The sequence below is a fragment of the Grus americana genome, chromosome 22, assembly GCF_028858705.1.
Source record: "Grus americana isolate bGruAme1 chromosome 22, bGruAme1.mat, whole genome shotgun sequence".
Taxonomy (NCBI): Eukaryota; Metazoa; Chordata; class Aves; order Gruiformes; family Gruidae; genus Grus; species Grus americana.
The window spans coordinates 2363762-2376065 of NC_072873.1; the positions used below are offsets into that span (position 1 = coordinate 2363762).

The 12304-nt window shown below is 65.6% G+C and overlaps 1 protein-coding gene across 3 annotated transcripts in view; it reads right to left on the minus strand.

Annotated features, from left to right (window-relative positions):
* SRCIN1 (SRC kinase signaling inhibitor 1) overlaps window positions 1-12304 on the minus strand; it is a 59463-nt gene that overhangs the window by 6322 nt on the left and 40837 nt on the right. For 2 of the 3 annotated variants that reach the window (XM_054801903.1, XM_054801902.1), the window contains exons 8-18: window positions 11422-12245; window positions 10956-11048; window positions 10704-10747; window positions 10204-10382; window positions 9812-9987; window positions 9424-9554; window positions 8227-8374; window positions 7048-7360; window positions 6426-6675; window positions 6050-6204; window positions 5781-5933 (exon numbers count right to left, since the gene is read on the minus strand). In XM_054801903.1, the coding sequence (XP_054657878.1) occupies window positions 5781-5933; window positions 6050-6204; window positions 6426-6675; window positions 7048-7360; window positions 8227-8374; window positions 9424-9554; window positions 9812-9987; window positions 10204-10382; window positions 10704-10747; window positions 10956-11048; window positions 11422-12245 (2466 nt within the window). Of the gene's footprint in view, window positions 1-1895; window positions 3147-4967; window positions 5097-5780; window positions 5934-6049; window positions 6205-6425; window positions 6676-7047; window positions 7361-8226; window positions 8375-9423; window positions 9555-9811; window positions 9988-10203; window positions 10383-10703; window positions 10748-10955; window positions 11049-11421; window positions 12246-12304 lie in introns of all 3 variants that reach the window. The other variant, XM_054801901.1, reaches the window with a different exon arrangement.

Sequence of the window (12304 nt, forward strand, 5' to 3'; positions counted from 1 at the left end):
CTGTGCCGAGCCCCCGCGGCACCGCCGTGCCGTCCCTGCCCGGACAGCCTGTGGTGGCAAACCCAGGCAAGGACGAGGTCACCGGCTCCACGGGCCAAAGGAGCCCCTCACCGGGCAGCGCTTTGGCGAGCTCAGGAACCAGCCGGGACTCACCGACAGCCACGGCTGCAATGCAAAACGGGGAGTCGGGGGCAGACACGGCAAACACCGGGAGACCGAGGGCAGGAGGAGAGCATCCCCGCCGGGGCAGGGGTGCATGGCCAAGAGAAAGGAAAAGAGGCGACGGCAGGCAGAAGCAGATTCCAGGTGGAAACGGCGGCAGTGGGAACACAGAGGATTTTGTTAACTAGCTGTGCACAGACGGCGATACAAAGACTTGCAAGAGCAGCAGCGAGGGAAGCGGTACCTGTACGCACGTGCCCTGGCACTGCAGGTCCCTACAGCGGTGCCCGCACGGGAGCCCGGGCAATGCCACACGCCGCAGGCTCGCCACGCGTCCCCCCCACTGCCTGGGGCACCCCAGATCCTCTCCTTGCCATCGCTGCTGCCTCCTGCCTGCCCCACACCAAGTCTGGACCAGCTGCTGCAGGCAGCAACGCTGGCAGCGCCGATGCTGCCCCCGAGACGTGCAATTGCTGCCCGGATGGCATCTCTGACGGGAGAGGGCCAACAGGCTGTCGCAGCGAGGCCAGGTTACTAAATCACCGCGGGCACGGCTCTCTGCGCTGCCTGCCCTGCTCTGTGACCCCCAGCGGTCCCCCGGACGGGACTCGGGGACTCCTGCACCCCACAGCACACGGAAATCCAGTTCCTGCCTGCACCGCACCTTCCCCGGTGCCCCAGCATCCCGGGCACGAGCAGGCACCGGCTCTTCGTGTTCACAACCAACTCGCAGCGTCCTTGAAAGGCGGCACAAGACCTGCCCTCTCCCGCTCCGCTTTCGGGACCGACCGAGCCAGCCCCGGCCGTGCGGCCTCTCCTCTCCTGCCGAACCCTGAGCTGAGCTTTGCTTTGCGCGTACCCGTGCACGTGCCAGCCAGAGCGTAAAACCATCCCGCAGCTCCATCTCTAGTTTGCCAGGCTCCAGCGGTGCAGCAGGAGCCGACAACAGGAGAAACTGCAGCTACACCCACTTGATGGCCCATTCGCCCAGCGAGAGCACCGCGACGGGGCCGCGGCGTCACTGAGAACCGGGGCTGAGATAATTGCTGCAAATGAAAAAGGAGATTTATTCCCCAGCGCTGACTGTTAATAAAGGAGCAGGCTGACGTCAGAGCGGCTGAGGGCGTTTTCTCTCCTCTTTTCCCAGCTATTCAGCTGCCGCGGATTCCAGCAGAAACCAATTTGGATGGCTTCGGGGAGCCCGCACCGTGATTTAATTAGGAGAAACAGCTGCTGCTTTGCAGCCACGCTCAAACTGCCGTTCGGTAGAAAAGCGCTTACGCCAAATGGCAAAATGAGGAGCGCTGCTTCCTCGCCCAGCGCGCCCAGCCCTCGCCAGCTCCGCGGGATGCTCGTCACCGGCCCCCGCGACCCACCCAGCAGCGCGCTCAGCCCCAAAACCTGCCAGGGCAGAGGATACCAGCTTAGCCAGGGTCTAATTCGGTGCCAGTGCACAACGAGGGACGGGCACCAGGCGGCACCGGCACCAGCGAGGGGCAGCCGGCGGCACCGCCTGGCACCATCTGCTGCCGTCCCTGCTGCCTGCAGTCTCGCTCCTGCTTGCCTGCGCTTCCCAAACCCGTTCAAGTGACAGGGAGAAAAGGAGGTTGGTTTTCCACCTTGGCTCTGCCTGGAGGTAGAGTCACAGAGAGGGAGCAGGTAGAGGTGGAGGAAGAGAAACATCAGAGTGAGTCCGGGGCAGAGCACAGCAAGAGGGATAACAGAAAATAAACCTGCGGAGTGTTGAGGGGGAGCTGCGGCTTGGGTAGCAGAGGTGGCTTGGTCTTGCTTGGAGATGGACTCTTGGGAGCATCATCTTTGGCCTGACTGAGGTCCAGGACAGTCCCATCGTCGCAGCTACTCTGTCTGAGATCCCCCAGACCTTCCCCGGTCTCCTCGCCGGCATCCTTGGATCCCTCTTGTCCCGGCCATTCTTTAGGGAATACAAATTCAACCGAGGGATGGCTGCTGATCTCACTGATGGTTATTTCCAGCTCACGGATAGTTTCTTCCAGGCTGTCCAGTCTCTGGTATGTGCCTTCATAAATCTCCTTGCTGCGCAGAGTCATGGAGCAGCGAGGGGACGACTGCCCTGCGCAGAGCCCCGCTGCCTTCCCCCCTGCCCTGGCATCCTCCTGCCCTTTGTCCCCGGCAGCTGGAGCCCCGCCGCCCCGTCCCGGCGATGCTGTGCGATGGCTTGGCCTTGAGAAAGCGGCGACCCGCTCCTGGGGATGCTCAGCCCGGGACTGTTCGCTTCCCCGCAGGGCCGGATCCCTGCCTGGGAAAGCTCCGGGATTTGGCACTGGGCAGGCTGGGGCTGGCGAGCCGTCCTCCCTCCGTGCTGGTTTGCAAGCCCCAGCAGAGTCTCCAGGAGGGAGCGATGCCTCCCACACACTCTGCCCAGCTCCTCCTTGGGGGTCCCCGTCACCAGGAAGCCGGGGGACAGTGCCAGAGGAGGGGAGCACCGCCTCGCCAGCTCCAGGAGCCGTGGCTTCCCCCCGGGGACGAGGAGCCTGTGCAGCCAAGGGACCTCCATGAGAAATCTTGCTGCTGCCTTCTCGCCTGCCGGCAGCGTTCAGAGCAGCGTCCCCTCCTTTTTCCCCCGTGGGACAGCTCGTTTTATGCTTTGAGAGAGACGGGACCTTGCTGGCTGCTAGAGGGAACCTCCAGGTCTCTCCTGCTGCATGAGCACGGCCCCGGGACGGGCTGCTCGGGGGCTGCGGGGCTGAGGCTGGAGGGTACCCACGTGTGGACAGAGACTTTTTGGAGATGCCAGGAGACACACGGCATTTCCTTCCCCCCTCAGGTGTAAGCTCCCCTCCTGCTCCTCCGCTGCCGGCTGGGTCCCCGTGCTCCGAGCAGCCCGTTTCCACCCACGCCTCCGGTTCGGCTTCGGGGGATGGCGGTTCAGACACCCACTCGGTGAGCACAATCTGCGGGAGGGAGAAAGCCCTGCTCCCCGGGGCTGCCAGGGCCAACGGCTCCTAGGTAGAGAATTCAGACAGATTAAGAGCCGGGGGAGAGCGGTGGGAGGAAGCGGGGAGCTGCCGGGGAGGGCTACGTGTCCGCACACACCACTTGGGTCGCCCCTCACCGGTGCCTCTGGGCATCGTAGCGCTGCAGGGAGGTGTTTGGCCAGGAAGGGAGATGCTCGGATCTCTCCCGCCCAGCCCTGAGGTCCCATCGGTACCCACGGCAGGGACTGGCTTTCTACTCTGCTTAAGGCAACCTGGGTCTGCGATTTTGGCAATAACTTGCCTGGAGTTTTACAGCAAAGAGGAGTAGGTGCTGCTGCACCTCTCGAATACCTCTGGAAACCTGACTGCCGCAGTTCGGCTCGGGTAACTCCCATGCTGGTATAAACTGGCACGGCACTGGTGCAAGAGCGCAGCCCCGCAGGACACCGCTGCTCCCAGCGGAGCTGAAGGCAGGGCACCAGCCGTTGCAAATGAGCTGCAAGGGGCAGCAGACCTTTAAAACCCTGAGCAGCGAGAAGTCACCTAGAAAACGCCGTCCTTCCTCCCCCACCTCTCTGCTCCTGGCCCAAGGGAGTTGCAACGAGCCCTGCAATGCCCGGGGGACTACAGCCGGCCGTGCCCCGTGCCCTCCACGGAGGCAAGGGAAGGTGAGCTGGAGAGATGCTCTGGCAGAAGAGGTGCCCGCTGCAGCCACCCCCGCACCCTGCCCTGGCCGAGGGGGGGGGGGGGGCTGCTGCCTCCGCAGGGGCTCTGCGTGCAACCGGCACCGTGGCCTGAGGGCAGAGCAGGGCAATACAGCGGTTACGCCATGCAGCCGGGTGGCACAGGACGGGCAGCGGGGACGCGTGCCCTGGCACGACATGTGTCACTCGTGCCCTGGCCCTGGGGGGTCTGAGTAGCGCCCGGGGCCGAGAGGGAAGGCGACACGAGAGCTGGGATGGCTACGGAACTCGGGGTCTGGAGCTGGACCCGTCCGAGCTCTGGGGAGAGGGGTCCTTGCCCCCAGGGACAGGAGATGCTGCTGGGTGTCCCAGGGATGGGGGGGCCCAGCGGGACCCCTGCAACGTACCCAGACCCCCACCAGCAGCTGAGCCGCCCTGGATGAGGCAGAGCTCTGCTCACTAGGTGCTTTCCAGTGAGGGGTTCAGCAGCCCCTCTGTCCTGCTCTCTGTCCTCCTGTTCTCCATCTTCATCCCCTGCTCCATCCCATCTGCTCTCGGGGCACCTTGCTTTCCTCCCACTCTCCCCACCCTGGAGCCCCGGGCAGGACGGAAGGCGGGTGGGCCGGGAGGGAGCCGGGCTGATCCTGCCCGCTCAGCAGCCCAGCAGCCGGGAGGGGCGATGGGGCCAAGCCCAAGCGGGTCCAGCCTTCGGTCCAGCCCTTCCCCTTCTGCCCAGTATCACCGTGCACGTGGAGCGGGATCCCTAGGCAGGGCACGACATGCACCGCCCGCCACAGCCCCCCTCCAGTGACACCCTCCCTGGGTGGTGGCAAGGCACCCAGGCACCAAATGCGAGCCCTCCCCGTGCCCTCCCCGGTGCGGTGCTGGGGTGGTCCCTTCCTTCCTCCCATCCACGTGGCTGCAGGATCGGGCCCTCACGGGAGCTGCAGCAGCCCCGTGCTGCCGTTGCATGGGTTAGTGCTCGGTCCTGTGCCGTGTCAGTGCCGTACCCGCGGTGGCGGTGAGCGAGGGAGTGGAGAGAAGCCATTAGTTTGTTAAATCAAGGGAAAGAAGCAGAAGTGAGTTAAAAAGAGGCGGGAGAGGAGGTGGTTAAAGTGCAGCCCGTCAGCAGGAGAAGGGATCGTCGCTCGGAGCGAGCTGTTACCTTCCATCCTTCGGCTGCAACGGAGGCTCCGTTGGGCCACATGTCTGCGTGCCCAGGGGAGACGGCAGCCGCGAGCGGATCGTAACGGAGCTTGGGGAGGAAAGGGGAGGCAGAGCTTCTCTGAAACACCTGGGGAGTCAAACACGGGCGGGTTGGAGGAGGGAGGCTTGAGGATAACGACGACACAGCCCGTGCTCGCAGGGATGCTTGCCAGGGTCACGCCAGGACCGGGGCTCGGCAGCCATCGGCAGCGAGCGAAACATCGGCTGTTCTCATCAGCCGCCAGCAGCATCGCCCGCGCCCCCGCCCCCGGGGGCAAACCAGCCAGGGAAAACCATCCACGAGCCGCTTGGGCACCTCGACTGCAGCAAACGGGGGGAGGACATGGGGCACAGCCAGCCTGGGGGGGGTCAGAGCCTCAGGGCGGCGTCTCGGGTGGGATCTCTGCAGGGTGCCCTGTGCACAAACCCCGCTGAACCTCCAGCTGAAGCTGCGGAGTGTTAAAAAACGCGCGTGACCGAAGAGACAGCGAACCAGGCACGCAGCACTGGGACCCAGCGAGGGGTCCGGCAGGGTGCAACTGCTCCGTGCTGCCCATCCCCGCGGCACCGCGCTCCTGCTGGGAGACAGGCGAGGAGGGGGAAGCCCACCGCTGTGCCAGTGCTTGGGATGTCATTCCCCGGACCCGATCCCAAGGTGTTCCCCCGCAGGTGCCCGGAGCCGGGCGCAGCCACGCGTGAGCGGACGGGGCAGGGTGGGCATCGCCTCCGGTGCGGGTAAGCTGGGGCATCCCGCAGCCCCTCCCGCGCTCACCTCCAGCTCCGCAATGATGCGGTCCTCGTCGTCGTCGTCTTTGATGGCAGAGGCGATGATGGGAGGGGTGGATGCCGGCCTGACCACCTCCGACACCGTCCGTCTCAGCTTCACCTGGGGCTTCTGGGTCTCCAGCTCCTCCGACTCGGCCTTCTGCAAGGGGGGAGCGGGGCGGTGAGGGGTGGGGGGCACCGGGAGCCAGGGCTGGTCTTGCCGATGGTGACCCACTCAGCCCAGCCCAGCAGCCACCCCACGGCCCCGCTCCCTACCTTCATAAAACTGGGCTCCTTCTTGCTGGTGACGATGACTTCGCCGCTGCGGGTTGTGGTCAATCCGTGAGACGAGGGGAAGCTCCGGCGCGGAGGAGGTGGTGGCGGCGATTTGGAGGGTTTCTCGGTCCGGTACCGCGGCACCGTTAGTTCGTCTGGGCACAAACGATGCTGTGAGGGCACGAGACCTTTCCCTGCCCCTCTAATACAGCACCCGAGGCTCTCCCGCTGCCTCCCCGGGCACAAACCTCCGGTCGGGGCAGCACGGCTCAGCCCAGGGAGACCCAGTGGTGCTGGCGCGGCCAGGGCACACGCAGGATCGGGGACCCCCAGCCCCGGGATCCGGAGGTGGACCCCTGTCCTCCCCACGCCGTACCTGAGCCCCTGCGGCCGTTGGGGTCCCCCTTGCCCCCCGACTTGGGTGCGTGCTGCGGCTTGGAGGGTTTGTGCTCAGGCGTGGAGGTGGTGCTGCCGCTGCCCATGGCTTGCTTGTGCTTGGCGGCGAACTCCAGGTCGGGGATGGCCTTCATCAGCTCGGCTTGCGTCTCCTCGAGGAGGCGGTTGATGTCCTTGGCGCTGTACTGGGTCAGCGCCGCCCGCTTCTCCTCCCAGTCCCGCTCGGCAGCCTGCGGACGGCAGGCAGAGCCTGCTGCAGCCCCCACCCTCGTGGCAGCTTCTCCTGCCCTTGGCAGGCAGGATGTGACCCACGGCCCTGCTGCTGCCCCCCCCAACCTGCTGCTGAGCCCGGGAGGAATTGGGGGGCAGTGCTGTCCCCTTCCTTAAGCTGCACACCCCCCCGATGTGCAATTGGGGGTGCCCCCAAGGCTGCCAGCATCACCGCGGGCTCCCCACCCTCCAGCCACCCCATCGGCTACAAACCCAGCAAGGAGGAGGATGCACCCAGTTCCTGTTCCCAGTTTCAACTGGGAGACATAGGGATAGACCCTCTAGAAGAGCCCCAACCCCCCCAAGCTGAGGAACCCATCCCAGGCTCTCACCTCCACGGATACGGCTTTGTCCGCACTCTTCTTGCTGGGGGTCTCCGGGCCCGTCTGGGTCTTGGCGGGTACCATCTCTGGAGCTCGGGAAGGGTTATTGCTCTTGGAGGGGTGGGTCTGGGTCTGGGGGGGGCTGTGCCCAAAGCTGGGCATGCCCAGGGTCTCGGTGGCGGCCGTCAGGTGGTGGAGGCTCACTGGGGGGCTGGTGGGCATCTCCAAATCCAGCCCTTTGCTGAAGTCTGTCTCGGGGGCCACCTTCTTGGGGGACTGGCTGAGGTTGCTGGGGGAGGTCCACACCCCCTCGTCCACTTGCCTGCCAGGGACAGAGCGAAGGCGCTGGGTGGCTGCGTGGCACGGGGGGGGGTGTTACTGCACCCTCTCCAAGCCACACCACAAAAAAACTCGCTCTCCTGCAACTCTGCATCATGGGGCTGAAAGGTTTAGGTTCTCTGACGTCTAGGAAGGGGTTGGAACTGATGTACAGCCTCTCCTGGGGGAGCACACGAACGAGCTCCTCTACCTGGATGTCCATTTTCATGAACCTTGTAGGAAACTGGATCTCTCCAAATCCTGCCCCTCTGTCAGATCTGCTTGAAATTGCCTTTGGAGTCAGGAGTTATTAGGGCTGGGGAATGACAGGTAGGCAGATTCAGACACTGCGGGATCATACAAGCTCATTTCCGCAGAAAACCAGGCTAGCAATGAGCCCGAGGCGAGCCCGGCGCCGCGGCTCTGCTCCTGCAGCGCGGCCGAGCCGTGAGCCATCCCGAAAGGTCTCGTAATGGGAAGAGGCAGGGGGGCTCGGCCACGGTGCACGGCCCAGCCTGCCACCACTGTTACATCTGCAGGACGATTCGTCTCCAGCAGAACGTTTTTCTGCTCCTCGGGAAAGAGATTTCCGATCACGCCGAGGGCTGCCTTTCTATCTGGATATACGACCGCGCTTTTTTTCAAGGTGATAAGGGAAAGTCGGTTTAGAAAGAGGGGTTCCCACAGACACACTGGAAAGGACCAAGGGTGTTTTTAAGTTCCTTAGCAGAAGAACGGGCATTTTTTTCCAACAGCCCATGGGATTTGCATCTGTAATGCAGAGAGGACACCGACGTACACGTGGGGGGCACAGGGACAACTGAAGGGACCGGCTGTGTCCTCCAAAGTGCTCAAGGGCTTGGTGCTCACCTGCGGATCTGGGCGAGCGTGTCCGTCACCGTCTTGCAGCGCTTGAGCAGACCATCGAGGCGGTTCGGCTCCTCCTTGAGGAACTTGACGGCTTCCACCTCCACCCGCAGCACCACCCGCATCTTGCTCTGCAGGCTGGGGAACTGGGCTGGGGTGGGAGAGCGGGGGGTCACCAGGGCACCCCACACCCACCAAAACCACCATGGCCATCATACCCACGATGGTACGGTGCAGGATGAATCCTGAGGAGTCTGGGCTGGTGTCTCTCCTGCTCCCCGTGCCCACCGTCCCTCCTCCATCCTCCCGCAGGCACCGATCTTTGCCCCGACGGTGCCCCCTCCCCATCCATCGGCACCAAACACCTCCCCGGAACCGGGGGCTTGGTAGCCAAGACCCTGGGACTTGGTGGCGGGGGCTGACACGGAGCAGGTTGCTCCTGGCTCCCTGCCTGGTCCTCTGCTCGCCATCCCGGCTGCTCAGCATCAGCCTGACCTTACAGAAAGGCTGCAGGAAAGCGGAGCGGCTCCTACCTCTGCCCTGTGGCCCCCAGCCCTCCTCACGGCCACCCGTGGTCCCCCTTCTCACAATCTCAGTGGCTGCTGCGAAAGCATCGTTTATTGTCTGCCTTGGCTCTGGCAGGCAGGAGCTCTGCCACTTTGAATCGAGGCGCTGGGCGCCTGTTTGCGAAAGGCAGGATGGGGACAGCCCAGGGATGAGGATGGGGACAGCCCGGGAATGAGGATGGCCCGGGGATGAGGATGGCCCGGGGATGGGAGGCTGCAGGAGCAGGAAAATCAAGGGCAGCATGCACGGGGGGTGGGCAAGCACAAGGTCCTGCGGGACAGGGGCAGGCAGCAGCTCTGAGCAACCCTGAGCTGTTGGGGGAACTCAGGCAGAGCCCTCAGGACACACTTGGACAGCTAGCAGAGCAAAGAGGGGCGCGCAGCAGCAGCAGCAGCAGCAGCAGCGTGGGGTGCAGCCCTCATCCCTGCAGCACCCCAAAGCCTGCAGCACCCACGCGACGCCGATGGGCACCGGGGTACCTGCCCTGGGGACGCAGGCAAACGCACGGCAGCTGCAAACGCGCAAACCCAGAGGCAACAGGCAACGTGGAGCATCCCGTGCATGAGGACGGAGCAGGGAGGTGCAGGCGAGGCTCCACTCGCCACCCAGCCCTGGACCCAGCCACGTCCTCACCCTTGAGGTCTGTCAGCGTCTCCCCCAGCTGCTTGAGCACCACCGCCTTCTCCTCCAGCTCCTGCACGGGGATGAGCCGGTGGTTGTGGGCCAAATCCTTCTGGATCTTCTCCACCGACTTCTCCAGGTCACTGTGAGCACGGAGGCAGGGCAGGGGTGTCAGGGACGATGGAGACCCCCGGGGGGGCGGCCAGCCTGGCACGTCCCCGCGCGGCAGAGGGGATCTGGGGTGGGGACCCCTCCGTGCCGGACATGCGGTCAGGGATGTAGCCTGGCACCGTGCAGAGCTGCTGATTTACACCCACGGAGGGTCTGGCCCATCGAGGTCAGCGTGCGGGGACCCCCCTCCCCACGCGCACGTCCAGCCCTGCCGCCAGCCCTGGCTCACTTGAGCTGCTGGGTGATCAGCTCCTCCTCGTTGAGGTAGCGGAGCCGCTCCTCTTCCACCAAGCTGCGCTGGCGCTGCAGGGGGTCCTCGTGCTTGCGCATGGTGTCCGTCACCCGCACGCTGATCTCCGTCTCCGTCCGCCGCAGCATCGTCTTCACCGTCTCCTGGTTCTGCAGCTGCGGGGATGAGGAGGGTGGGGGGGGATTCAGGCTGGGCAAGATCCTCCCCCCCTGATGGGGACCGCTGTGTGCGCAGGGTCGGCCACCTCGCTCTCCCACACCCAGCCCCAGGCAGAGGCACCAGGAAAGGGGGATTTTCCTGCTCCGCAGCTGGATCCACCCCAGTAAGAGCTGGGCCGGGTTGGGGTTCCCCCCCGCTACCCCGGTACCCACCTGCAGCTTCTTGAGCTGCTGCAGCTGGTTGCGGAGGTCGCTGGCGTTCTGCTGCAGGTCGTGGAGGTGCAGCTGCATGTGCAAGCGGGTGATGGCAGTGGGCTGCCCCGCCGGCGTGCTGGTGACGGAGGGCGGCGGGGGCGCAGGCACCGGTGTCCCCATGCCGCTGCGGCTGGTCGCTGTGGGGAGGGAGCAGAGGCTGCTGAGGGAAGGCTGCAGACCACTCCTCTGCTTTCCTGGGAAAACCCTCCGCTTCCCCACCCTCTGCTTCGGTCCAGCAGTTCTGGGTGGTCTGCCTGCCACCCCCCCCACCCCGCTGGCTCCAAGGAGGGGCCGTCCTGGAGCAGCCCCTCAGAGGGATGGGGGGGTCCCGCTGGTTGCCAGCATGCGGTGGGGGCTGCAGAGCCCCCCCGCTCCCGCCCCCACCCTGGGACTCCCAGCAGATGCGGGCAGAGGGAGGGGGTGCTGCAGGGTGAGGGGCTGGCTCTCCAGTCACTTACACGCTGACGGGGGGGTCCCGCCGTTGGTGGCTTCCGTCTTCTCGCTGCAATGGAAGAGAGGAGAGGAACGAGCGTGGACCAGGCACCTCCGTCCTCACCGGCACAGGGGGCCGCGGGGGCACGGCGGGGGCTGGCATGCCCCGGGATGGGGGGACAGGAGCCCCCAGCCTCAGCAGCAAACGGCCCAGCCGGAGGCGTCCCCCCTCCCCGCAGCAGACCCCGGGGTCCCACGCCTGCCCTCCCGCTCCTTACCTGGGGGTCTCGGCCTCGGAGCCACGGAGCAGCGCGCTCTGCACCAGCCCCGTCAGGCTGGCGATCTGCTTCTCCATCGCCTCCATCCGCTCCCTGCCAGCGGGAAGGGAGAGGGGCCGGGTGAGGGGCCGGCTCTGCACCGCGGACACCCTCCGGCTTGTCCTGGCCTCACCCGCACCCACCCAGGGTGGACCCGCACCCACCCAGGAGGGACGTCGGGGAGGCGGCGGCGCTGCTGTCACCAGCACCCTCATTCCCTCTCTCTTCTTGCTTCCAGCTACCCCCAGTCGCTCCCCTCAGCCCGGCACAATTTGGTGCTTCGTTACCCATCCCGGCACCTCTGCTGCGGTGGCGACGGGGCAAAGCCTTCCTCCCCTCTTCCTCTACCTCCCCAGCTGCACTGATGGAAACCACCCGAGCAAAGCTTGTATCTGCAGGAGGGGGGTTCTCCCGCACCCCGTCTCACCTCGTTTCCGTGTCCTTGGCTGGTCCCGGGGAGCCGAACCCCGAGAGCGGGCGATCGCCGGGGCCGGGAAACAGCTCCGGAGGGCCGGAGGAGCTGGCGTTGCGCGGTTTGTTGACCGGGCTTTCCATGAAGACGGAGGAGCAGGAGTCCTTGCGGAAGGACTGACGGACGGGCGAGGAGCGGCTGGGGGGTCCCGAGTAGGGGCTGTGCGGGCTCTGCCCCGGCTCCACCAGCCGGCCATCAGCCATCTTCTGTGGGGAGGAGGGGGGCATGCGGAAACCCAAGCCGGGTCCGTACGTGTCGCTGTAAATGGGCGCGTTGGGCTTGTACAGGCTGTCCTCCAGCTCCGTCTGCAAGGCGGCCGCCGAGTAGGTGCTGAGAGAGCGAACGGAGCCCCGCTTGTACAGCCCCCCCGAGTAGCCGAAAGGGTCTCCCATGCCAGCCAGGGACTGGGTGGAGGTGATGCTGAGCCGGCCCTCGTGCACCATGCCGTAGGGATCGGCGTAAAGCCCCTCGTTCTTCACCAGCACCACGTTCTTCCCGGCCAGGTCCTCGTCCGGCTTCACGTCCCGGCGCTCCAGGATGGCGCTGGGGCTGGGCGAGACCCCCTGGGCAGGCGGCAGGTTGGAGAGACGCTCGCTGTGATGGACGGGGCTGCCAGCGTAGGAGGGCGGGCGGCCCCCGCTGTAGGACATGCGGGAGCGGGACGGGGAGGAGGACTGGAGCACCGGCGGAGGGGAGCCGGAGGTGAGGTGGGAAGCTGGGGACATGTTGTTCAGCCGGCGGGTGGGAGACGACTCCCTGGAGGTGTACACCATCTCCCTCTGCGGAAAGGGGCAGGGCTCATCAGCACCGCGTCCCTGGGGGCTTGGACCCCCGCCCT